This window comes from Microcaecilia unicolor, chromosome 11 (genome assembly GCF_901765095.1).
Source record: "Microcaecilia unicolor chromosome 11, aMicUni1.1, whole genome shotgun sequence".
NCBI classification, from domain to species: Eukaryota; Metazoa; Chordata; class Amphibia; order Gymnophiona; family Siphonopidae; genus Microcaecilia; species Microcaecilia unicolor.
This window is the reverse complement of record NC_044041.1, coordinates 63,086,030-63,113,820: the sequence shown is the minus strand read 5'-3', so window position 1 is coordinate 63,113,820 and position 27,791 is coordinate 63,086,030. Positions and strand designations below refer to the sequence as shown.

The following is a 27,791-nucleotide window of genomic DNA, read 5'->3' as shown; positions in this document are numbered from 1 at the left end:
TAGAGAGTCTCGCGCTTGCGCTTTGTTCTCTTCTTCTCTGTTTTCGTCTTTTTTTCCTCCCCACCTGAAGTCTGGTTTGGTGGTGGCGTTTTTTGTGAGATACTTAGTTTCATCATGAGCACCACGCTGGCCAAGATTGCTGAGATAGAGGCCGAGGTACGATCTATAATGGGGGACTGTTAGTGTCACGCTAGCGATGAAGTGGAGGAGAGGAGGTGGTCTTTAGTAGTAGTAACCTCACATGGCTGATAAGACAGGTGTGCGTGTGCTTGGGGCATTTACTTCGCACCTCTGGTAGGATGCGGGTGTGCGTGATGTGCCCGGGGCATTAACCTCATACCCCCGATGGGATGCGCGGGTGGGGTGACGGGGCATTTATCTCACAGCTTCGATGGGATGGGAGAAGGGTAGTATCGGGCATCATCCATGCATAAAAGATGAATTTAAAAGTACTTTGACTACTGCTGTTGTTAACACCATGGTTTGGATGTAGCATGGAACTTGGGATAAAATGGGGATTAGGTTTGAGAAAGTAACATTACACCAGAGATGAATCTGTGAGGTGGAATCTGGGGTACTACTGTTAAGCTCTTTGCCATAACAATTGACTTAACTTAGCTCGTGTTTCCAAGGATGGGCTATCCCAAAGGATAGGATTTACTTGATTGAAGGGCTAAGAGAGCAATTTTTTGTTGCACTTAGCTTGTAGGTGCTGAGATGGGGCAGCAGGAAGTGCTCAGATTTCTTCCTACTGGTGATTCCATTGGATCTTTTTTTTTCTTGCTAGGCTTGGCACATGAAAGCAGCAATCATGATTAGTGTATAGGCCCTGAGGTTCTAAGGACTGAGAAAGTCCTCAGATGTATGATACTTCTAATGACTTAAACCTGCCTGGCATATAATTTAAATAAATCAATAGATGTAAACACAAGCTGGGAGAAGAATACCCAAGTACCAACTGGTGGTAGGATTAAGAAATAGAATTTAAACCAGTGGTTCCCACAAATAAGAGTGTTTTCTAAGTAGTGTACCATGCCATATTTTGTATTGTTACTTGAATATTTTTACTGTTGTAATTGCCTATTGCTCATGTTTGATCTAGTCTTACTGTACACCGCCTTGAGTGAATTCCTTAAAAAAGGTGGTAAATAAATCCTAATGTTAAAAAAAAATATATATATATATATATATTTAGTAAGGGTCTGGGACCAAAGAAATACATGCAGTTAACCGGAGCGTGCAGTTAACCGTTGTGACCCAAAGAAGCTTGACATCTGATAAACATATGTACAGTTTTATACATACAGTATACAGTCTTCGTTAACTGACATTATACAGTCTCCGTTAACTGACATTAGGCTTACTTGAAATAATCAGTCATAGTCCTCTGTACACTCTTGTGTCTGTGAGTTCCATAGACTACATCTGCCAGATGGTAAAAACTGTCATAGCATTGACATCCAGTGGCCTCCAGATAGGCCCGCATGGTGTTGAGATTCTCCAGCGCTCTTGCAAAAGTGACAGGAGGTTGTTGAATTTCATCAGCATGTGCCTGGCTGCTCATTTCATCCTCTGTTTCATCATCAGCCATTGTTGCCTGCGTGTAGGCGCATATCTCGACATCAGTGCTGTCGTCAGCTGTTTTTAGATCCTAATCAACAGCTATGATATACTGCCTTTCTGAGTTTTTTTGCAACTACATTCAAAGCGATTTAGATATATTCAGGTACTTATTTTGTACCAAAGGGCAATGGAGGGTTAAGTGACTTGCCCAGACTCACAAGGAGCTGCAGTGGGAATTGAACTCAGTTCCCCAGGATCAAAGTCCACTGCACTAACCACTAGGGTACTCCTTAGCAATAGATGCTTGACTTTGTTTTCTAATTTTGTAAGAACTTCTATTCGTTGGGAGAGGGCGTGGGTGGGCACTTGTTTTTTGGGAAATATACTGTGGAGCCCAAGGGTTGTAGTATTGGCCACTGCGAGGAGGATCCCGATGGGAATGAAGCTCTAACGATTGTTTAGTGCATCTGGCCCTCTGTAAGGTACAATCTGTCCACCAGGTCAGAGCTATGGCGACCATGACAGCCTAACTCCATAACTCTTCCCTACAAGATATCTGCAGGGCTGCCACATGGGCATCATTTCACACTTTCATAGCCCATTACTGCCTTCATAGTCCACTTAAAGTTGATGATTCCAATTTAGGCAGGACTATCCTACAGAGTATCTGTACTTTTCTTTCCATGTGTACACTGTCACACTGCCTCCCATATTCACTCTTATCACTGCTATAATGACCTTGTTAATGCTCTTTTACTGTTAATATAGCCTCATATTTGTTCTCTGTTACCACAATCCTATACTTTTCTGCCTCATCTGTTTATCATGGTTCTTCGTTTTCTGATAAACCAATTTCAAATTGTTAACAGTGCCTTCAGCTATGTTATGTTTATAGGGCACTCTCTTGCCTCTAAAAGGAAACTGAACAGAAGAAACTAAAAAAACCAAGCCCTTCTAACAAAGGAAAAACACTTTAAGAGTTAAATTTTTTCTCTTTTATAATAATGCTAATATGTATTAGAGTAAATAAATGGTTACAATAAAAATTCTTTTATCCCAGTATTACAGAAAATGGAATTCTTATTTATATCAGTCCAAACTTCAGTATAAGGAAAATAAAATCAATCTCTCTCTCTCTCTCTCTTTTCCCTTCGGAAGCTGTCAGATTCTGACCTAGGGGCAGATGCACTAAGGTCCTCAGAAGAGCCCTTCCCTTACCGATTCCATAGTGAATCGGTAGAGAACGGCCATGCATCAAGGAAATGGAATGCAAATGAGCTGCTCGTTGTAGCTTACTTGCATTCTCTATTCCCTCGGATGCCAGTCGGCCAGTCAAGCATGCACAGAGCAGCTAAGCGTTACGTTGGCTGCTCTGCGCATGCCAAGCACATCCTTTATGGACGTCCTTCACTAAAAAAACAAACAAACCCGGTATCTCACAGCTGATCTCTCTCCTCTTTCCCTGAGCCGGTAGGACAAGGAGGAGTGACCCAGCTTCCACCCTTATGTCTGGGGAAGAGGGCCCAGCTGTGCACCAAGAGGTGGGGAAGGAGTCGTGGCTAATAAGGAGATGAACCCGACCCTCTTGCGAGTCGCCCGCGCTGGAACAGCAGTGCAGGACCAGACACAGGCTGCCTCACTCAAAAAAAACAACAAAAAAAGGACATCCCTGATGGGACTTTTTTTCCCCTGCAGATTTTTTGATAGGTGTCCTTCTTGGATGTGTTTTTCTTACGATTATGCCCCTCCTCCAGGTCTCAGCCAATCACAGCGCGTTTAGCTGTCACTGGCTGAGAGAGACCTGGAGGAGGGGCATAATTGAAAGAGACGTACAAATACTACTACTACTACTATTTAGCATTTCTATAGCGCTACAAGGCGTATGCAGCGCTGCACAAACATAGAAGAAAGACATTCCCTAATAGTTTTTTTATTTGGACGTCCTCACACGTCCTGGTTCTCTCCGGCGGTGGTCAGTATAGGCAATAGAAGGACACCCATCACAAAAAAATCTGGGGGAAAAATGTCCAAGTGCTCGTCAGGGATGTCCTTTTTTTTTTTTTGTTTGTTAGTGAAGGACGTCCATGTTAGGCACTTTAGAAGGACGGCCCTGACGAGCACTTGGACGTGGCTAGGCAAAGGTTTCCGGCTGGTTGCTTTTTTGTTGTTGTTGGTTTTTTTGATTGAAGGACGTCCATCAAGGATGTCCCTGATGAGCACTTGGATTTTTTTTTTTTTAATTTATAGAAGTTTTTAGAGGTGAATAAATCCCGTGCAGCCCCAACGAGAGGTACAAACCTCCCATTAGATTTTCCACGGTTTGGCAATCGGAAAACGGTAGTGCATCTCATTACAATACAATTTCTACACATTATAATACTAATTTGCTCATCTGCATACCGTGATCGGAAAATGGCTCAGAGAAGCCTTTTGTGCATGCCACGGATTACTACTTGCTCGTTAAGTTTAGTGCATCTGGCCCCTAGTACAAAAGGTACCCAGGCTGAAAACTGAAGCTTAATTTGTCCGATCACTTAATGCCGTATATTTACTTTCTTACTTATCTGGTAGGTCACCTTCACATAATTCTGTTTCTTTGGTATTTTTCTCAAATATTAATCATTTGCCCTTTGAAATGAATACCTATCACTCTTTGTGGTCCTTCACTGAAAATGTTCCTGTGTTATGTTAAAAGCCTGTTTGATACAAACAGTCACTTTTTAAAGTTTATAGCCCATTACGAGGGTTAAGCAAGCCTGTCTATAGTCTGTGAGAAAACCAAGACACAAGCTAGCTAATTGCCCTACTAAATAAGAAAAAGGAATGTTATACAAAGCTGACTGATTTGAAAAAGCACATAGCTCTATACAGTTAATTGTTCTACATGTATATCTTCAAACTACCACAGCATAAGTGGATGCAGGTCCTCCATATAAAACAATCTTTCTGTCCACTTTGACCTTTGCATCCCCTTAGCTGGGAAGTCACCTTGTGTGGTTTGCTTATCCTGCTCATACACAAAGCAAGTGAGGTTACTTACCTGTATCTGGAGTTCTCTGGACAGCAGGATAAACCAGCCACACAACTCTACCACCTCCCCTATGGTTCAAGCTATTGTTGTATCCTCATGCACATCAGACTGTTCCATCGCTGTAGTGATAGGCAGTACTAACAATGGCAGTTACCACTAGATAGGCATGTCTAGACTTTTCTGGATTCTGTGGCGCAAGTCTGAGCTGGTGTCATCAAGCGTTGACATCTTGTGTGGCTGGCTTATCCTGCTGTCCATTGAGAACCCTCTTTACAGGTAAAGTAACCTTACTTTATCATATGCTTGGGTGGCCCATACTGACCCTTCCCGGCGCCAGACTTGGGTGCTTTCCCTCTCTCTCCTCCCAGGAATGTAGCTAGTGATCTCTGAGTTGATTTTCTAGGTTCTTTCTGCCATAACTGTTTTTCTTTGATTCTTTGCAGATGGCCCGAACGCAGAAGAACAAGGCTACAGCCCATCACTTGGGGCTGCTGAAGGCTCGCTTGGCAAAATTACGCAGAGAACTTATCACTCCAAAAGGAGGAGGCGGAGGTGGCACAGGAGAAGGTTTGTAAAGCTAAAGCCAAACTTCTAATTCTCCAATGGAAGTCATAGACTACATTGCAATTATTTGTAGGTCCAATGAAAGCTAGTACATCCTCTCTCAGAAGAAACGAACAGGCTGATGCCTAGGAGCTTAAGAGACCAGAGGTTCCTTCAGATAAGCTCATGTGCAACATACTGGGACCAATAAAATATATTACAAGCTGCAGATAATCCGGTTTCCTCATGAGGGACATTGTGTTCTCCCAGGCCCGTCAACTTTATTTTCATGTTTTATATAGCACTTTCCTTTCTAAGAACTCTATCTGTAGCAATAAAAAAAAATTTTGATCATTATCTCAAACATCAATAACAAATGACAGTGTCCACATTTAACACAAAAGCACCCCAGCAGATCTCTATCCCTGCCCTCTTTCTATCCCAGCTGCTCCATATCACTGAATCTGTTCCTCATAGATTGGGGAGGGGGGGGAATTTTTGCCTGCTTTTTATTCCCATGCCCATGGCTCTCCTCCACCAGCCCCCATTGTATCGTCTACTCACTTGTCCTTTAGATTGTAAGCTCTTTTAAAAGTTTGGAAAACATTGATGATGGACATTTCAGGTTTAGTAATATGTACTAGACTTTGCTGTTATACAATTTATATTGACTGAGATGGAATTGTATACCATGTGACCTCATCAATAAAAAATTGTTGAAACATAGATTGTAAGCTCTTTGAGCAGGGCCTGTCCTTTTATGTTAAATTGTACAGCGCTGCGTAACCCTAGTAGCGCTTTAGAAATGTTAAGTAGTAGTAGCCCCAGCACAGAGTTCTCTGCATGCCTATACTCCTTCAACACAGGATAGCGTTCTTCTGTACATTCATACCACCAGATACATAGTGTGTTTCTGAAGTTCTGTTCTCTACTAAAGCATGTGTTCTGACATGGTTTCTTCTAGGTTTTGATGTTGCGAAGACTGGAGATGCCCGGATTGGCTTTGTGGGATTCCCATCAGTGGGAAAGTCCACACTGCTTAGTAACTTGGCAGGGGTATATTCTGAGGTAGCTGCCTATGAGTTCACCACATTAACCACGGTGCCTGGTGTTGTGCGCTATAAGGGAGCCAAGATTCAGGTAGAGAGCCCTCATTTTGCTATACTGTTATGACTTAGCGAGGGGAGAGAACCCTAGAAGATGTCAGATGCTGTTTCTTGAAGCATCATTACAGGATAGTGTGGAATGGGATGCATGATGGCTCCTTACAGCAGGATGAAAGCAAGGAGACTCCTAATCTTACCGCAGCATTCATTACAAAATGTATAATCTGGATGATTAAGGAGATGTTTGGCAAAATACAGAGTTTTGTGTGTGCTGGGACTCCTGTTTTCTACAGTAAGGCATTCCTCCTTCTTACAGACTCTTAAGTGATCACCTGACATTGCACTGTTCTGCTATTCTTGTCAGCTGGGAAACCTGCCTTCCTTATGGCCCGATGCACAAAGCTAGCCGTAAAATACAGCTGCCTCGGTAAAATTTAGCGACTTGCAAACAGCGAACGAAGGGGATCATATGCAAATGAGCTGCACAGATCTGCCTTTGTGCATTGCTCACTGTTTGCGAGCCCGCGCTGTCAAATATGTTTGACTACTCCCGCACCCGCAACCCCCCCCCCCCCCCCCGCCTCCAGACAGCTTACTTATCAAAACGCCCCTCCCCCCGAATCCGTTTTTTAAAATGTCTTTTTAAAATTTTCCCTGGTGGTCTAGTGAATTCGACCCCACCCTCCACACCCTTCCTTGTACCTTTACAAGGTGGAGGTAGGAGCAATAGCTCCTGACCCAGGCCCATCCGGAACAAAATGGCAGCTCCCAGGCCTTGCCCAGTGCATCTCAGAATTCACTGGGCAGGGCCTGGGCGCTGCCATTCTGTTCTGGGAGGAGCTGTTCCTGCTCTGCTGCCTCCACCTTGTAAAGGGACAGGGAGGGGTGTGGTGGGAGGAGTCTGGCTCACTAAAACACCAGTGAAAATTAAACAAAAAACGAGGGCCGCACTAGGGAAATTTAAAAAAACTTTTTTTTTTTTTTGGGGGGGGGGGGGGGCGCCTGCTTAAGCTTCCCTCCTATCCAACAGCTTCAGAGCAGCTGTAAAATTTGCTTGTTAAATTATGGCTGCTCTGGAACTGTGCAACCCTCAGAATGCTCATTAGAATACTAATGAGTTAATTGTAATACATTTGCATGAAGTTCTCGGTGGCTGCTAATAGCACACATTAGAGCCACAGAGAACACCTTTGTGCATCACTAGCTAAATAATCGCTTGCTTTAAACTGTCTGGAACCAGTCTAAAGCAAATGTTAATAGCATGGTAAGCTTTGTGCATCTGGCCCTTAGTGTCAGGGCTGTAGCATTCTGGACAAGTGGGTGTTATCCCTTCCTTCCATCAGATGGAGGTAGAGACGTTCCCAATCACATCACTGGTATAAGCTGCTGGTGCTCATTGGAAAACTCCAGTATATCTGTACCTCCAGCAGATGATAGGTTGTTTAGGCTGGTGCTCCTGGTCCCTGGCCTAGGTCCCAGCAGTGTAGGCCTTTGCGTCATAGCTTGGTTGAGTCTAATGGCTGGCTCCCAGCTTTTTGGATCCACAGATCGGACCTGGTAGAACATGGTGTACTGCTTCGCTGTCCCTAGTCTTGCTTTGTGAACCTTGGTCAAGGTGCTTGACTCAGCCCTGCCAGAGAGGGTGTGGGTTCTCATTACCTAGGCAACAACAAAAAATTGGCCATTGCTTGGGTTAGCTTTATTCCCTTGTACAGGGAATAAAGCTAATTGACCAAAAGAAAAAAAGGCACACCTACAGAAAGCAGGGGGCGTTGGAGACACCAGGCGCCCAAACATGTGACTTGGCATGCCTGCTAGCTGGCATTACAGTATTTGTGGGAGCTGGCAGCTGTGTAAAGCTGCCGACTCCTCGTGCCCCTTCTGTGACACTTTTTGACTTAGGTGGCCCTAACTTGTCAGTAAGTTTCTCATATGAATGCATCGGGACCTGTAAACCTGATGTCATTCCAAAAATCACAAAATATCTTCATCCAATCTGTGTTTGTAGTTCAATAAATTTCACCCATTTACAATATAATATAAACAATGGAGGAAAAAGCCTCAGAATCGGAAGGTTGCTAATGGTGTGCACACCAACATCTGTCAATCATTGGCTTTAAAAAAACTCCAAAAAGTCTTTGTCACTTTTTTGAAATGTTTATAATTTTTGTAAAAGTTCAGTTGACTTTTGTGTGACAAAGTCTCCCTGAAGATCTCATGGGCAATGCCCATTCTGAGGGACCACTCATGCGGTTGCATTAGCATGCTCAGTCTGTTGGCCAAGCTGTTGAATTTTCCTGCTAGATAAGTGTCCTTGAGTAGCATTCCGTGTTGGTGTGCTCAGCGCCACATCTGGATGACCTCCTGACCCAGAGGGCAGGATCTGGTGCCTCCTGCTTATTTGGGTAATACATGGCAACCTCATTGTCTGTTTGATTGAGTATAGTTTGGTTGGACAGCCGATCTCAGAACGCCTTTAGAGGGTTCCAGATCACCCGAAGCACCAGAAGTAGATTTGGAGATCTGTTTCCTGGGCTGACCAAGCACCTTGAGTGGGAATCCTGTCTAAATGAGCTCCCCACCCTATGTGGGATGTATCCGTCCGCACTTTCGTGGGCTGTGGAATTCAGAGTCAAATTGGATTGAATTGTCTACCAGAATAGGGACTGAACCAGCTCTAGTGAAACTCGGATGACATCCTGTAGGTTCACCACGGCCTGACACCTCTGGGAAGCTAGGGTCCATTGGGCAAGTCTCACGTGAAGACGTTTTATGGGTGTCACATGGACAGTAGAGGCCATGTGGCCCAGCCACCTCAACATCTGCCGAGCTATGATCTGCCGATCTCGGACGCAAGTGGTGAGGGCGACAAGAATATCTGCCCACACCACAGGGAGAAAAGCCCGAGCTGGCTGAGTGTCTAGGAGGACTCCACTGAACTCCATTCGCTGGGCAGGGAGCAGATGGGATGGGGTAGTTTAAAATGAATTCTAGTAGCTCTAACACCTGAATAGTCTTCTGCATGGACTCCTGTGCCCCATCCCGCAACGTGCTCTTCACCAGCCAGCCCTCAAGATAAGGTGTATACAAGGACTCCCAGTCTACATAATGATGCTGTGACTACTGCAAGACACTTGGTGAAAACCCTGGGAGCTGATGCGAGGCAGAAAGGCAGGGCCGCCAAGAGAGTGGGCCGGGCCCAGGGCAAGGCCGGCGCCCCCCCCCGAGGTCGTCGTTGCCGCTGCCCCCCTCCGTCCACCACCGGGCCGGGCCCCCCTGAATTCAAATCATAGCGCCTCATCTCGACCTTGCGCAAATTACGTCAGATGAGAGCGGAACACAGGGAGGGAAGGCCCGAAGTGAGGCGATCTGTAGACTGCTGCTGCTGCGCTTCTTTCACATGGAGCGAGGTCGGGGTGAGGCGCTATGATTTGAATTCAGGGGGGCCCGGCCCGGTGGTGGACGGAGGGGGGCGGGTGGAGGGGACTGCAGTGCCGGTCCCCCCTTGGAGGCTCGAGTACAAGGAATTTTGTCCACCCTGCCCCCCCCCCCCCTTGGCGGCCCTGCCAAAAGGCAACACGCATTACTGGAGGTGACATGCCCCAGCTAAAACTGAAGGTACTTCCAGTGAGCTGGAATCATTGGGATATGAGTATGAGCATTCTTTAAGTCCAGAGCGCATAGCCAATCATTTTTCTGAAGCATGGGTGCCCAGGGAAAACCATCCTGAACTTCTGTTTGATCAGAAATTTGTTCAGGGCCCACAGGTCTATGGGCTAAATCTCCCCCCTCCCCCCTATTTTCTTTTCCACAAGAAAGTACGTGGAATAGAATCCTTTCCCTGGTCAAACAGGTTCGACCGCACTAGCCTTGAGAAGGGTGGAGAGTTCCCGGCTTGTGCTAAGATCTGAAGCGATGTGCCCTTGGTGGGCAATCTGGTGATCTCTGAAGCCAATGCAGGGTGTAACAGAGATGGAGTATTTGAAGAACCCACCAGTCTGAAGGTTACAAGTGGCCCCCTTTCTCGGTAAAACTTTAGCCTCCGCACGACCAGCAAGTTGTCTGGAATGGTCACTTCTGGAGCCAGTCAAAAACTCGCCGCTTCTTTTGATGAGAACAAGCATGCTGGGGCTGAGCCTGCTGAGGCTGGCAAGAAGAAGGGGTATACCTACTCCTCTGCAAATAATAAGTACTCCTTCTTAACTTGCCAAAAAGCCTCCTAGAGGAGGAGTTAGTGCTTCTTGATGAAGTCAGTGACCTCCTCCATCTTCTCTCCAAAAAACATTATCCCCTGGCACGTGGCATCTGCCAATCTCTGCTGGTCCACCGGATCCAAGTTGGAGACATGCAGCTGTGAGATTCTGGGCAAAGATCCTAGAGGCCATATTGAAAGTTTCATAGGCGCCCCTGGTCAGTAACTTACGACACACCTTCTGCTGCTTGACCAGGTGGCAAACAGATTCATCCTGCTCCAGTGGGAGAGAGTCTTCTAAAATCATACATACTGCACATCAAGGACCGCAAGTACAGGCTCATATAGATCTGATATGATTGGATACGGGAGATGAGCATGGAGGCCTGAGGGTTCTTGCTTCTTTGCTAGGAGGCACTGTCCCTTTTGAGTGCAAATTCCGACACCAGAGGCCTACCCAACGAGGGTGTGCCAGGCCCCTTGGTGGCTCAGGTAGGGGGCAGGTTGTCTCTTTTCCACCATGAGTAGGCCCATATTGCCTCTAATCACTGGGTTCTGGAGGTGGTCAAGCGATGTTATGCTCTGGAGATGGCCTGCCCCATTCCTGATGCCTTCGTGATTTCACCTTGTAGCTTGGAAGTAAAGCGACAGGCTGTCGCTCTTACCTCGCAACATCTTCTGTTGCTTGGGACAGTGAAGCTGGTTCTGCTTATGGAGCACGGCTCAGGGCAGTATTCCATTTATTGTGTGGTCCCAAAGAAAAAAAGGGTCCTTCGGCCTATTCTGGATCTTAAAGGAGTGAACGCATGTCTCAGGGTTAGGCATTTTAAGATGCAGATATTTTGCTCTATATGGCTGGGCGAGTTTCTGATCTTTAGAGTTATATTTTTATATTCCCATTGTGGAGCATCACAAATGATATATCCACTTGCATGCTGGGACGCCACTTCTAGGTTCATACCCTACCCACTGTGGTGGTGGTTCACTTGCACCGCCAGGGCATTCGGTCCCTCCATATCTGGACAGTTGGTTGAACTGGGCCCACTTCTTCCCTTTAGCTGGGCTGTACTATCCTGGGGCCCTTCCTCAGAAGACTTAGGCCTGGGACTCTTTTATTTCTCAGCCAGTGCCGTTCTTTAAAAAAATAAAATAAATAAAAAGAGAAATTGAAATTTGATTAATGATAGCTGCAGTGGTTGATGGGACATGGGTGTGCTTTACAAAGAGGACCTCCTGCTGCTTTGGCAGATGCATACTGGAGTTTTCCAACGAGTACCAGCAAGTTTGATGTTATTGGGAAAGATCAGTTTCTTTACCTCCATCTGCTGGCAGGTATGGATAATACCCACTTGTCAAGGATGGTATGGCCTGACGAAAGGAAATTAACAGGTATGACTAAATTTTTCCTTCCTGTCATCTAGGATATAAGGGGTTAAATTGGTCTTTTCCCTGGGAAGCAATAATAGTATAGTGTTTCTTGAATGTTTCAAGGTTTGTAGTGCTATTGGTCAGGAAGCCAGTGTCTCGGGTTAGGATTGATTCTCAGCACCAACTCCTGAGATACTTGGCCCAGAACTTACAGATCTAGTCAGCATGAGATTTCTGCTATCAGGACCTGCTCCCTTTTCTGAACAGTATCTCTTGTGGATAAATAGATAAATCATTACTGGTGCTTCCTTAGACACAAGCTAAAATAATTTTTAATTAAGTAGTGTATATTTATCTAAAAAAAATGTTTTAAAGTTTTAATTTGAGCTTTAGAATAGATTAGTATAACTAACATAATTAAAATATTTATATCATATAATCCCTGCTTATTTTCTGGTTGTAACTTGTAAAGTTCTCTGTATTACTTTTTTTTTTGTTTCTAAAACTGTATTTTTGGGTTGCAGTGTCCTAGAAACTACCAAGGTAAGGCTTGTTGTTATTGGGTGCCTATCCAGAGTACAGCAGGACCCTAGCTGGTGGGCATGAGGTTTGCACAGGATTACTCTTGGGGAGGTGATAAGAGGTAGCATTAAGGCATTGTGTGTTAGAATCTCTCTTCTGGTGGCAGTAGTGAAACAGAAGTGTAGAGTGAAAGACAGGATGATGATTTTATAGGCAGAGGAGGAAATAAAAGATGGAAAGAGTATAACTGATCTCTGTAGTGACTGACAGCATGAAGGTTGCAGGTACTTATGAAACCACAAGAGAAATGTCATACGCATTTTGATAGATTTTTAAGTATCCATCATGTTTTGGTTAATTGACAGTGCAATTTGAGATGTTATGCTTGTAGTTAAATGGGATGTTTGTATATTTGGGGTGTATGTATAATATAATTTGAAGCTGGTATATGAATATTTTAGAAAATGCATTGCTCCATTTCCCCTCTCTTTGAAAACAATAAAATGTTTGCAGACAGGCTGGCTGATTATCCAGTCCTGAAGTGCTGCAGAAGAGCCAGGCTGTGCTAAGGCAATGTTTCATGACTTTATATTGTGGAAATCTTGAAAGGCAGGACTGGAGTTTGCCATCTCAGCTGTTTCTAATGTTCTTCTGTTGCTCTCCTCCTGCCTGCCTCTCTTTTTGCCTTAATGTTTGTAGTTGCTAGATCTCCCAGGAATCATCGAAGGAGCAAAGGATGGAAAAGGAAGAGGTCGGCAGGTCATAGCAGGTATGCCGGTCTTAGGCAAGAACACTTGAGTATGACAGCATTCTAACTCACATGCTGGAACTCTTGGGGCTTGCTTTTAATTGAAAGGAAATGGTCATAGGGTGAATTGACTGTTTCTGGGATGCTATTTCTAGTGAAGACCACTTGAACTCCAGGCTGCCGCTATACTTACCAGTTTTAGTAAAGTTGAATCTTCTGCTCAAGCTGCAGAGTCTGCATTTGAAAACAAATTCTGTTTTCCAGTCCCTCTAGAGTATCCATTTGCACCTGCAGTAAGCTGCCCATAGTATTAAGAATTACAAAATACTTTGTTGCTATCCAAAGAATATTCAGGTGTTTTAACATCCTCCCAAGAATGCAGCTGTTTTCTGAGCATTTTTAAGCTAATGTCTAGAGTAATGTGAGAACTCTGTTTTACCATAAGAAATGCATTAGCAAATTCACTAAATAACTTCATGCAAGCTACTGCGTAAATGTCGTTCGTCCTGCTTCTTGAACAAATGTGTTTTAATGTAAGGATTGACGCCTTGGTTTCTTATGTTTAATATGTTTGTATATTTTATATGTATTTTGGGGGGGAAGGGGGATCAACTCTCCTCCTCCTTTCCCTGAGGCCTGCAGATTCTCGTCTTCAAACAGTTTTTCTCACATTTTTAAACTTCGTCCACAAGCAAGATATTTTGAGACCGCCAGCTGCCAAGTTAGCAAAGTAAACAGGCTTGATTGTACTTCTTTAAATCAGGCAACACCATGCCTCCCCTATTCTAAGAACCCAACAACAGCCACAGTGGAAGTTTAGGTTTGCGGCCTCCCCAGCAAAATTTGCCCAACAATTTATGTTCAATAATTTTTATTAGTTGCAGAAAAAGTTCCAACATATAAGCAGTGCACAAAGTTGTAAGCCACATTGAGCCTGCAAAGAGGTGGGAAAATGTGGGATTCAAATGCAATAAATAAGACATAAGTTGGAAATGTTTTTTTTTGTGTGAAAAGCAAGGGTTTTTTCCCCCTATACAATGGCCATATATCTGCTGTGAAAGAGACCTGCCTATAAGACCAGGTGACCCCTGCAGCAGTGGCTAGAGGAAAAGGTGGAGGAAGGATAGTTCTGAAAACTTGCAAAGAAATACAATTAAGTAGAAGTTCCATTGATAATATCTAATTATAGAATCAAAAATGTTTTTAATCAAAATTTTTGTAGTTTTTAGGATAGTCTAAGCAGTGCACAAGGTTCAAAGCAAGACGCACTCAAAACCTATACACGTTCAGTTTCCAGTGCAAATGTGGCAACAAGGGTAGATTTAAATATCACCACCTTTAGAGAATGGCATGGGGGCGGGGATGGGGATAGAGCCCACAAGGACGAGGACAAACTTTGTCCCTGTGTCGTTTTCTCCTTTGAAGCCTGTTAATGAACTGGACTGTTATTTTATGTTTGAGTGATGCAGACAACGATATTTTGAAATTTTTTTGGAAAAACAAGCAAACATACTGGCCACAACTAGCAAAATTTGCATGGGGGGGATCCTCTATAACCTGCTACCATCACATCTTCTAAGAAGACATCTTCTATTGCAGGAAGGACTGTGGAAGACAGGAGAGCTAGACTGAATCTTGAGATTGTTGATGACTTCTTATTCATCCACAGATTAAAAAATCATGATAGTGCTTCAGAGGGCACATGTCTCCCTTCTAGGGCATACAGAACAGGTTGTATTTTCTATCCCTGGACATTTTAACAGGGTGGATTAGGATTTCTTGGGGTAGTAGAAATCTGCTATTGTTGGGGTTGGAAAGGTAAAGGGTGGTGGTGAGGAGGGTTATTATAGCTGTTCACTACTGTTGTTATTTTCTATTTGTATTTTATACACAGTAGTTGCACAGCATATTGTTCCTTTGGGGACAGGGACAGAACCTGCAGGGATGGGACAGGGATGGAGACAGGGCCTGTGGGGTCGGAGACGGAACCTGTGGAGATGGGCGGGGATGAAGATAGAACCCACGGGGACAGGACGGGGACAAACTTTGTCCCCATGTCATTCTCTACTTGGAACCCTCTAAAAATTTTGATGAACTGAAACTTCCATCTTTACATCCTGGTTTACATCTCTCACACAGTATGCTAGGTTTTAAGTTTTTATTCATTATAAGTTCATATAACCAAGGCACTGAAATAAAGAGCAGGCAAGAGCAAACTTATCATTCTGAGTGAGATATTATCTTTGCTGTAAACCATCTTGAAGACTCTGTTAAAGGCGGTATAGAAGCATCGAAATACAATAGAGAAGCCATCTACTTCTTGGAGCTCAGGGCTGTTGGATGCACACTGGAGTATTCAGCCCTTGGATTGCAGGAAAGACCCTTGTCATTCAGGTGGATAACAAGTGGTTATGTACTCCTTCAAGCTCTGTGGGGCAAGCCTATGAGATCTGGAAATTTGTCCTCTTGATAGGGCCCCACTACATACACCCTACCTGCCTAGGGACCACAACTTTCTTTTCTGGCAACCTCAGTCACTAACTGGCCCCTCACAGTGGTCCCTCAACTCCAATGTAGCTGTTCTGCTGATGGGACAACACCATCAAAGGATGACCTCACCAATGAAACAACACCAAGTGGTCATTGAAGGCATCTGGCACAGTCCTACGCATTAACACCCAAATGAGCCAACACCTTCTCTTTGCCTACCCACCGCAACCACTTTACCTTCAAGACCAATCCAGAAAATCATGATTGACCATGAAACCATTATACTCCTGCCCCACACTGGCCACGGCAAATATGGTTTCCATACTTAATGTGTGGCCGTACTCTCATTCATTGGGTTGCTGGTCCCCTGCATCTTATCACCCAAAATGTAGAGCCACTCTTTATCCCAACCTGCCAATCCTTGCCTTACTAGCTTGAATGTTGCAGAGATGGTGCTGTTCCCCTTGCCTCTTTTAAAACTCAGTTTGCATTGTGGAGACTGCAATTCATACCAAATACAGCAGTCAGGATTCTTGCCAAGTAATGGAAGTGTAACTGTGTTTGCTCCCCTCCTCAATTAGATCCCAGTAATTTTTAGAATTCAGCTCAGAATGTCTAATTTTGACTCATTGGTCCTTTCCACAGTGGATTTCCCTTGTACTTAGCTAAGCTGTTTTTAACCTATCCTCCCCTTCATGCAGCATCTGATCATACCAAAGCAACTACCTAACCCCTCCTTCTACATGTGTATGCCTAGCAAGAATGAACAAGACACAACTCTTTTCTTATGGAACAAGATCCTAGATAAGCTTAGGCTGGAAATATCCTATGCAAAATGTAGGGCAGGCCTAAAAATTTGGAGGTTTTTTTTCTTCTTTAAAAATGATCTGACTGAACTGGTTCTATCCTGGTTGACTCTCCAGGAGTGTGTGTGTGTTTACCATTGCTCATTCTTTTATGGAACCTTAAAAAAACAAAATTTAAACTTTTGGAAATGTACATCCCTGTATTTCCACAGTGGAGACAGAATTACGTTTTTATTTCTCTGGTGTTGAACTGCATACTAAGTCTTGGTCTTGGAGTTTCCAGCTCACTATTTTCCCTGTGTGTGCTTCCAGTTCTGGTCTGTGGTCCCTATTTTGCATTTGGTGAGGATCTCTCTCTGCTTTGCATGTGTCACCAAGGTCAGGTATTTCACTAGGGCGTGTCTTCTGTGTAGGGATCTATAGCAGTCCAGCTTGATTTGTTTTTCAATCTGTGCCTCCCAGTAGGTGTGTAAGTATGGTTACCAAATGCTACATTCTTCCCCTTTTACATGAAAATCTCTTGTGCGATATTCATCGTGGATATCCAGAAAACTGACAAGCTGGAGATCATCCCCAGGGGATGCCCAGAACAGAGTGTAACTTTTTTTTTTTTTTAATTTAAAGGAGTTATTTATTGAAATGCTAATATACAGTAATAAAAGCATCATCAATACTATTATACCTATTATGCACAACTGCATAAAACAACCTCCAGAGTTTAAACATTTCCAGTATACCTACCCCAATATAAGGGAAGAAATAGAGCAAATCCACCCCCACCCTAATAAATCAATCTCCTGTACCATCTGGCAGCATTCCTAGCTGAAACTAATTTCTCAAGGGAGCCTCAAATGTTTTCCCTTTTCCACCCAGGACAGGTTTTGAGAACCACTAATTGATATCTTCTAATGTCAGCCTTATTCTGTACAGCCTAAGGGAGGGCATATGAGTTCTACACAATAACACAGTGCTTTGTTCCAGACCCCTTCCAATTCTCTGCTTAAGAAAGTGTTGCAACTTGCACATCATCCATTCTGCCAACTGCATTAGGCAGCTCTTTCCCCTCCCCAACAACACTTCAAGGAAAGCTGTGATCCAGATACAGTATCTGTCTCTGTTTCCACACCAGGCACCGTCATTTCCTCCCCCTCCCTGATAAGAGCTTTATAAGATATCTTCTTTCCCTATCCCCCCCCCCTCCCCCCGGGATCATAGTGCATTACACATCATCTTCCAACTTTGGCACTGGGAGTTGTCACATTGCAACCTTCATAATACAATTGTCCAGTGGCAGAATACTCTTCCCACATTATGTTAACTAACAGTTGGGGATTATGCTAGTTACATTGGAATTTCCAAGTCCCATGCAGATTTTCCCCTACCAAACTGCAGTAATAAGTCTAGGGGAACATTTGTGCATTACTGATTTGTCTCTGTTTTTTAATGCAGTGGCTCGCACTTGTAACTTGATCCTGATTGTTCTGGATGTGTTGAAGCCTCTTGGACATAAAAAGATTATAGAAAATGAGCTGGAGGGCTTCGGGATCCGACTGAACAAACAACCTCCGAATATTGGGTTTAAGAAGAAGGAGAAAGGGGGAATCAACCTCACTGCAACTGTAAGCTCCAGAGGGTGAGAGGGAGTGAGGGCTATAGGCCTTGTTGCTGCTGGAAGCAGTGCTTAATGCAGAATTTTATTCCCTTCTCTTTTAGTGTGCACAGAGTGAACTGGATACCGAGACCGTGAAGAGTATCCTGGCAGAATATAAGATTCACAATGCCGATGTCACACTTCGCAGTGACTGTACAGCTGATGACTTGATTGACGTAGTGGAGGGGAACAGGTAAAGTGTTGGTGTGCAGAGGGGGTGTTATACATTACAGGGGTGTGGTTTTTTTTTTTTTCCAGAGCTGCCAAGGGGGAGAGGTTCAATTTTCAAGAAGTTTTCCAAAGTCCTTTTCCTTGTGTGGAATACCTCAGGGCTCTTTGTTGGGACCACCTCTTTTCAGCATCTTTCTTGTCCTTCATTTCTTTGGTTCAGTCTCAGGCTGATTCTCCGTTTTTTCAAAGTGGGAAGCAGTTTGGTTTTCTAGGGATTAGTTTTGCTCTCTTATTGCTGCCAGGAAACTTGGAAGTTCTATTTCCCTCTACAACTTAGTATGTTCTCTTGGTTTTCTCACTGACTAAACTTTTTCCTTCAAGACACAGACTTCTGCTGTGATCAGATCTTCCTTTTGTGTCCTATGTAAGGTCTGCGTTCTGAAATCTTTCTTGAACCTCAAGGAGGTAAAAGTTTTACTATGTGTATAATTTTTAGTCTATTTTAGTCTACCTGTTTTGTCTGTTAAACATCTTTAGCTTATTCAGAATGTTGTCAGACTGCTATACGGGGCCTCAAGTTATGTTCAGGTGTCCCCTTCTTCTGGCCTTTTCCCCATTGGCTTCTGATTTCCTTTTTGGCAGTCTGCACAGATCAGCCCAACTATCTTAATCTCTCTTCCTCTGTACATGCTCTCCCATTCCCTGCAGTCCTCTTGGGGTTTCCCCTGCTATTAATCTGTTTGGAAAGCAGTTGTTGGGTTGTGCTTGTTTTTCCTTGCCCCAGTCTTCTTTGAGGTTGGAAATGTCTATTGCTAAATTTTGGTTGGGTTTAAAACCCTGGCTGAATGTTTCATGTCCTACATATTGTTCTATGTTTATCACTCTATTTTTGGTTGTGTTTTTTTGTTTTAGTTATTAGTGTTATAAACCATTTTGTGGTATAGTAAATTTGTAAACTAAACTTCCTGCTTGACCTCTGTCTTGTTGCTTCAGGATGGGAAAGGATCAGCAGGTTCAGATGTCTGACACTTCTGCTGCTGTTCTTGTTCAGCCTGAGAATATAAAAAAGGCCATGCAAAGTTAGTACATGGTCCATTGAGCTCAGAATCCTTTATCTGATGGTAGCCAATCTGGGTCACAAGCACCTGGCAAATCCCCCAAAGTAGATATGCTATCCATAGTTAATTTCCAGGGATGAACAGTGGTTCTCCCAAGTCTACTTGGCTAATAAAGTTTTATGGACTTTTCTCCAGGAACTTTTCCAATCCTCTTTTTTGAATCCTGGTATGTTGGCCACTTTGACCACATTCTCTGGCAACAAATTCCACAGTATAACTTATGTGCTGCGTGATTCAAGGCACCTTGCAAGTTGCTCAGTATCTGTTTTCCGTTTCACTTGAGTTGTTATGCTAATAATACACATAACATATCACTGGTTTAAAAAAACAAACAAACTAAAAAAAAAATTAAACTGTTGGAGAATTGAACCTGAAAAGAGTTTAAGATAAAAGTGAAAAGATCAATATTAAAGTATACTTAACTGGTTTAATAACTGGTAATATATTAGGACAGGCCTCGACTGGTTTGGTGGGACTAAAGGAGAAAAAAATGAGCAGGTAGGACCTAATTTATTGTTCCTTAGCATCCTCACCAGACTAATCCAGAACCTGTGGGATGTATCAAAGCAGTTCTCAAGGTGGACGGAACTTCAGAATCTCTGCCTGAACAATTAATCCCAAATGTAATATATAGTCATGCTCCTGTCTGGAGCCCCAATGCTTTGCAAATGTAAGCAGCAAGGACTATATTGCCAGTCTGCAGCTGTGAATTAGAAGCATTGCTTGGAACTCTGCTCATGAGGTTGAAGCACCTCTGGTAAGTTTTAAAATCTTAAGAGGTTGGTTCCTTTTGAAATCAAATATATATGCCAATGAAACATTATCTCAGTTAACAGGCAATAATAGTTTTGGAAGTTGGTTTGCCTTACCTGAAACCTACAAAGAAAAATGTATTTATTTATTTAGATCATTTAATATACTGCTCTTCTGGCTTGGGGGCTAATCATAGTGGTTTACAATATGTCAGCTTAATTTAACAAAAGTTAAGATTAACATTGAACAGAAGCACACAGTTTACAACAATTCAACATGACAAGAGAGGTGTTGCCAGTCCTCAGTTTTTTTTTGTTTTTTTTTTTGGGGGGGGGCACATTTTGCCCTTCTGCTCTCGAACCCCACATACCTGGATTGGCGGGAGTCTCCAAACCCCGCCAGAAGAAGCTTTCCTGCGGCAATATTCGCAGCTGCTCTGCTTGCCTTCTTTCCCAGTCCGGTTTGCTTGCTCTTTTTTAGTGAAATTGAACATGCATGAAGCTGAAGATTGATACAGCGCTGCATCTGCTTGTGCAGCTAAGTAGTCACTCTTTTCTTATAAAGATTTTGTTCATGAACATTTCTTTAGTACACATTTTGTAATTTGTATTGAGTACATTATAATAGTGTAGAGTTGGATGCTGAATGCAAGTGATTGATAACATTAAGTAGGCTTGGGATTTGAAATAGCTTAGTGCTATAGAGCTCCAGTATCCTTGGCTTTAGAAGTTTATCTGATGCATTCACATCTATTTTTGACTATGCCATGTTAGCTTGGCTCTCTTTGTTCTAACTATTTAATTCTGAGGAGCAAGCTTTAAAATTTCCTTTCCCCTGTTTTGTGATTACTATTTGGGATTCTGCCAGGTACTTGTGACCTGGATTGGCCACTGTTTGGAAGCAGGATATTGGGCTAGAGGGAACATAGGTCTGACCCAGTGTGGCTATTCTTGCGTTGTGTTTCTGTCTTGAAGAAAAGAAAGATTTAACACAGGGAGAATTGGCACTTCTGCATACCTCTTGTGAAGCTTTTCCAAATTCTCAAGTATGCTAAAGAAAGAAGGCAGATCTGAGACTAAAATGCTTGGCTAAGACATGCTTCTTAAAAACTACAAAACTTGAAGCAAGTTTGCTCAAGAGCCAAGTTGTAACACACACAAAAAAAGAGGAGATAGATTTCTTGCAGCAGAACCTTCCGCTGGGAAATCCAAAGATGTTGAAATGTCTTAGATAAAGTTAACTGACTAAAATCTCCATGGTTATCTCAGTGCTGTAAGAAACTGGAGAGAGAGAGATGAATCTTTTCAGCACCCAACCTACTGTCAGAGGTGACCAAAATACATACTGTAGTTTTCTGTGGGCCATGGCTACAGAAACAGTTCCAAACGATTATTGGGGTTTGGGTCTTGCCTTGTCTGAGTAACAGACGTAGCATTCCAGGACAACCGCATGAGAACATCGTTACAAACCTTTGGAACCTTACTGTTTCTGGAAAGTGAAAAAGTGTTGGTTCTTGTCACCATGGGGGTCTAGAATGGATGGCCTCAACCAATTGTTATGAATGCAAAAGCCACAGGAGACAGGTACTATTCCTCTGGATTGAGAAGGTATGTGGCAAAACAAAATTTTGCTTTAATATTTGGTAATATGCACTAGAGAGAAGAAAATGCTTCCGATACCTCCTTATCAGGTACTGCAGTAAGATTTGGGGAACAAAATGCCCTCAATGCTCTTCCATGAAGTAGTCGTCAAATTGCAAAAATGTGCAGAGAGCTGAACAATCAGGTTTACTATGGATGAGACTAAGCTGCTCCTGGACCGGTTCTCCATGTCATCCGACTTCTCTTCTAAGACTTTAACCTTGTCTTGCAAAGAAGTTGCCAGGGTAGTTAACTGCTGCACTGGTCTTCTAGGTCAGAGATGCGCTGGCAGTATGCCGTAAATTCCGCCTTTAAGGCTTCTATATTTCCACCAACACTATCCAATTTGGTGGATACTATTTGCATTTTTTTATCGAGTGTGACATCAATAGCTTGTGTTACTTTGGCTACTATTTCCGACATCCATGTGGAGCTTACCGACGAAGTCCTCCCTTACTGCCCGCCACCATCTTGGAGTCGCACCTCGCCAGCTTCTCCTTTCTCGTGGTTTTTGTAGTCATCAATGCTGATATCCCACCTCAACACTGTTTCAAATAGATTAAGTATTATATCTCACATTCACTGTCTTGGGATCTCTTTAGTCGGTCGAAAAGCGCGAGTACTGATAAAAAGGGAATGTATTACAGGTTCTCAGATCTTCTGCATGCTGGTTCCTTCATCAAGATAGGGCCCAGGGAGAAAAAATGTATTGGCATGCTCAAACTCTACTCTCCATAAGAATGAGACTAGTGAAGGGCCAGTCCCTTATGGACACCTGGTGCACACAACTCCGGTAGGTATCCAACTTTAGGCGTTAGAGACTGTGTGATCTGAAAGTCCTGACTGAGAAACATCCAGTGGAGCTTTGGACCTCCATTTGCTATGCCATTGGGTAATTTAGAGTTGGAAATGGAAAGGGAACACTATCTATGTGATCTCCCTCAGAGCGTTAGAAATAAAAAGACTTGAGAAAGTCCTCCCAGACACTGAAGATAATGAAATGCCTGCTCCCAGGTATTCCGATGGAATACCAATAAACTATGAGAGGTCCCTATCCACTACCAGGACCTTTTACTAAGAATGAAAGCAGACAAGCAGCCAGTCTGGTCTGGTCAAGATTCAGAGACCAGAGTTACTATGAAAGGTTGCTGAAAATGGCTGCTCTTCCCATGCCTATACCCACAACCCCAGGTTTGCAAGGCTCCACTAAATGCTTTACTTTTTGCTTGAAAGGTAGCTGGTAAGTCATGTCCTGGCTTGTTTTGCAGTTGGCCAGTCAAAAGATCCACTGACAGCACTAAGCCAGTCCGTCATGTGGTCCCTCCAAAATGTACCCTGAGGATCTTCTGAAGCACGTGGTCTGTGCTTACATGAGCCCATGGCTGTGGCTTAAATGTCATTGAAGATGCTGCTTCTGCCAGTGAAGGAAGGCAGCTGCAATCTGAGCTGTATGAAAAATGTCTGAGGAAAGGGGGAGTAGGAGGAGTAGGCTCTTGAACAACACCAGTAGGCGACGTAGTTTAGGAACAATCTCTTTATTTAAATATACAATCGACTCAACACATAGACTCCTGAAGAAGGTGTTTGTAGCGCCGAAACACGGCTGTGTTGAGTCGAGTGTATATTTAAATAAAGAGATTGTTCCTAACCTACGTCGCCTACTGGTGTTGTTCAAGAGCCTACTCCTACTCCCCCTTTCCTCAGATTCTACTTTTCGTAGGAATTTGTGTACCTCCACCCTCGTGGTGGTTTGGCTTGCGTATGAAAAATGTCACCTGCTACTCATGCAACTCGTAGACCTTACCTCCAACTGCATACAAAAAAAATACAGATATGCGTAAGGCTTTTCTCTTCGCTTTAGATTTAAATGTTAAAAATGCCAGTTAAAAGAAAAGAAACCAGTGGGAAGGGAGCTGAGACCCCTGAATCTTCCCTTTCCACCCCAGCGGGGCGCAAGCTCAGACTCCTGAATCTTCCGTTTATGTTGAGGCTCGCATCCTGAGGTAAGCTCCCCAAATCACCCCGTGCATAAGTTAAACAAGTGCTTCGGACTGGACACTCTGAAAGAAGTGCAGCTGCCAGCCTGAGCACTTGGCCTCTGACTCAAGCTCCTTTGGAACTAGCTGAAAAAAGGAAGTCAACACTCCTCACAGTATGGGTCCATATTCCCACCTGTTTGTAGCCTGGAACATATAATTCTTGAGATGAGGAAGCAACTTCCCATCCATTTATTTAAATCCTTTTCAGAGGAAGGAAGAAAACAGCAGTGATCAGTGTGAGAGAAGACTCAGACTTCTCAGAATATCAACCCTGCTCCAGATCAAATCAAATTTGCTATAAATCCTCATTGTTCAGGTTTTTGTTTTTGAGCTTAAAACCTCAGGTTAAGCACTCTTCTGCTCAACCGATGCCCAGTTTTCTAGCTGGTAAACTGATGATCAGAAGCAAATGCGGGCGCTAGAGGCTGTTAGAGCCATACTAGTGCCTGCGTTTGCTTACCACCCTGTGATGAGAGCCCCTGAGCATGTGAAACAATGCGCTCGTGGGCTCTGACTTCAAGTAGCATGCAAATACATGCTAAATAGGTATTTTATTATTCCTTCCCAATGATCAGGCAGGAGGTGGCATTAGGATTTGCAGAACATTGGGGAGGAATGGTGAACCCTGTCCATCCTGCTTTTGCATTCTAGCGGGTCCCCCTGCAGGAGTCCTCCCCCCCCAACCCCCAGTTCACGGGGGGGGACTGGAGATCTGGTGCATTTCCATCCCCCCTAACCCCCCTCGCACCCCACTAAATAAAAAAAAGCCCTGGTGGTCTAATAGGCCGCAATCACAAGCCTCCCAACCTGATGGTCTATAGGCCCCCCCTTTCCCATCCCCTCGTACCTGCGTGGCAGAGGAGGGAGTAGTACACTCCCTCCTCTACCAGCGCCGCCTTGAAAATGGCAGTGCCCTGCCCAATGCATCACCAAAATATAAGGTTGTATGGTGGTGAAGCCCTGCCCAATGTATCCCAGGATGCACTGGGCAGAGCTGAGTGCCATCATTTTCAAGGCAGCGCTGGAAAAGGAGGCAGTGTACTACTCCCTCCTCCGCCACTCAGGTACGGGAAGGGGGCTGCTACACCACCAGGTTGGGGGGGGGGGCTTGTGATCACGGCCCACTGGGTCACCAGGGCTTTTTTTATTGGGGTGCAAGGGGGAGTTAGGGGGGCTGGAGGTCCACTAGATCTCCAGTCCTCCCCCCCCCCCCCCATGAACTTGTTTTGCAGGGACCTCCAGCCCCAATGTCGCTGGCTTGGTGTGGGGGGGGGGCACTAAGTCACCAGGACCTTGCATTGCAGGGGGTCTGGGGGTCCCACAGATATCCAGCCCTGACCTGTCAAACAAGTGTAGAAGGATATGCTCAGGCACTATCCTCCCACACTTTTACTCTATGATCAGAGTGGAGGAGTGGCCTAGTGGTTAGAGTGGTGGACTTTGGTCCTGGGGAACTGAGGAACTGAGTTTGATTCCCGGCACAGGCAGCTCCTTGTGACTCTGGGCAAGTCACTTAACCCTCCATTGCCCGCCGCATTGAGCCTGCCATGAGTGGGAAAGTGCGGGGTACAAAATGTAACAAAATAATAGCGTGCTTAAATTTGCATGCTATTATCTCTGACCATAGGGGCAGTAAAGTCCTGCACTGTTCAAGTGCTATTTTTTGAGTGCTGTTTGGAACAGCATGGGGCTTTTGATCATTTGCTCTTGAATCAGGAGCTATTTCAGTAACCAGTCCAGGATGGTCCACCTGTTGTTATCCACTGGGAGACACAAAAATACGGAGCATCTAAGGCTGTATGGTGTCCTTTATTGGGTGAAGCGTGCAGGGCTTTTTTTTTCCCCCTCTGTCTCCATCCACTAGTTGATAGGTATAACCCACAGACTGGTCTGGTGAGAATGCTAAAGAATATTAGGCTGCTGTCTTGCCCTAGTTAACATCTGAGACTCAAATTTACTCTCTCTAAGTCTTGCTTTTTTTTTTTTTTGTCTATTTTAAATTAAGATGATCTCTGGATGTTGATCCATGCTACAATTATCTCATAGTAGGACCACTGTAATTCTTTTTGCAATGCAATCAGACAACTTAAAATGTCAGAACACTGTGGTAAAACTTCTTTTAATGCAAAAAGATCCAGACCATGTAACATTGCTCTTGTATGCCTAACATTGGTAACCAGTTTTCTATAGATCTAAATTCAAGTTACTGCTACTTCCTCACAAAGTATGCCAAATATCTTTCCAAGTTTCTAATACCCTATGTTCACGTCAGGCCGTCTGTTCTGAAAATGTTAACCTACTTTTTGTCCTTTGTTAAATATTCGCTATGAAGTGACCTGTAGTACTGAATTCCAGTTTCAGGTGCCTGTATTATGGAACTTGTTGCCTTCCTATTTAAAAGGTGAAAGTTCCTTCACAAAATTAAGCAAGATCTTAAGATGTATTTCTTAGAGCAGGCCTATAGCTCTTCAGTTGATATCTACATTGAGCCATCACTGTTTACTATATTTCCCATCCTGACCCTTCTAATGTGTCTAAACTAGGCTAATTAGATCTTAAAATTGCTAGTTTTTAAAAAAATGTAATTTAACTATTTTTATTATTGGCATTCTATATTGTCCTGTGCTATTTTGATAATTGTACACCACTTTGATGGTTGTACCTTAATGGTGATATATCAGATATTAATAAACTGAACTTTACCGTTCCACCTCATTCATTCTTGTATACATTTCTATCATATCCCCCCTCCCCCCGTCATCTAGTAATAAGCAAGAATCATATTTGTAAAGACATCCCTCTGTTTATAAAAGGCAGAGCTTGTTTAGAATGGTGGATACATAAAATAGTCTCCAGTGGAAAGAATTAAAATAGTATAATCCATTTAAAAAAGCCCAGCATCTGCATGAGGCTTAATAGGGAGACGTAAAGCAGGAGGGAAAAAAGCAGTCTGTTCTTTTGTAATCGTGCAGGCCCAGCTCCTCTTCCTATTTGCCATCGGCCTCTGTTTCTAGTATGTGATTTCCTGTTTCTCATCTCGCTTACAGTGCAGCTTTGAGTGCCATTGTTGATCCTTTCTTTCTGTTTTGGTACTCCTGCAGGGTCTATATCCCTTGTATTTATGTGCTGAATAAGATAGACCAGATATCTCTGGAGGAGCTGGATATTATTTACAAAGTGCCACACTGTGTGCCCATCTCTGCTCACCACCGCTGGAACTTTGATGATCTGCTGGAGAGGATCTGGGATTATCTGCGCCTGGTGCGAATGTAAGGCTCTTCCTGTAAGCAGTCCTGGGGTATGGAGTAATTAGCTGATGAAATCTAAGGAATATTTAGCACTTCCTGTGTCCTTTGTTGCAGTTACACCAAACCCAAAGGACAGCTGCCAGATTACACTGCACCAGTGGTGCTGCCAGACTCTAGGACTACAGTGGAGGACTTCTGCACCAAGATCCACAAGAACCTTATCAAAGAGTTCAAGTAGTGAGTAGAAAGACTTGGGTGAAACTTCCCTCTGTTGTTTTTTGGTTTTTTTGTTGTTGTTTTGTTTGTTTTTTGCTGCACTTTGGCCCCTGGTTGGTATACTTCACCAGAGCAGTGCATCATGCGCTATGTTCCAAAGTAATAGTGTTATAAACAAGACCAGTGGAGGATGCACTACCAGAGTGAGGAAGGACTGGGCCTTGGCTGTGGCCTGTGTAGTGCTGTAGTATTTCTCATTCTCTTTTCTCCCTGCAGTGCACTGGTCTGGGGTTCCTCTGTGAAACACAACCCACAGAAGGTTGGAAAAGATCATGTCATGGAAGATGAAGATGTCATTCAGATTGTGAAGAAGTAAATATCGCTGCCTGGAGCCAAGCTGGCATGTGTCACTGCTTCTCTTCTCTGTGCAGAACTGAATGCACATGATGAAAAATAAATCCTAGATAGCATTGTCAACTGCAGTAATTGATTGAATGTTTTGAAATGTACATGTGAGAGCAGTGGGCTAATACTATTCTAACAAGGTTTAAATACAAGTAGATTATTGACCTGAAAAAAATCTAAA

At 43.7% G+C, this 27,791-nt stretch overlaps 1 protein-coding gene across 1 annotated transcript; it reads left to right on the top strand.

Annotated features, from left to right (window-relative positions):
* DRG1 (developmentally regulated GTP binding protein 1) lies at positions 1-27,791 on the top strand. Its single transcript, XM_030217949.1, has 9 exons — positions 1-156; positions 5,038-5,161; positions 6,102-6,277; positions 13,025-13,094; positions 17,819-17,988; positions 18,083-18,213; positions 26,843-27,010; positions 27,104-27,226; positions 27,482-27,791. Exons 1-9 carry the CDS (start codon positions 115-117, stop codon positions 27,579-27,581), a joined length of 1,104 nt encoding a protein of 367 aa, XP_030073809.1. The 5' UTR covers positions 1-114; the 3' UTR covers positions 27,582-27,791.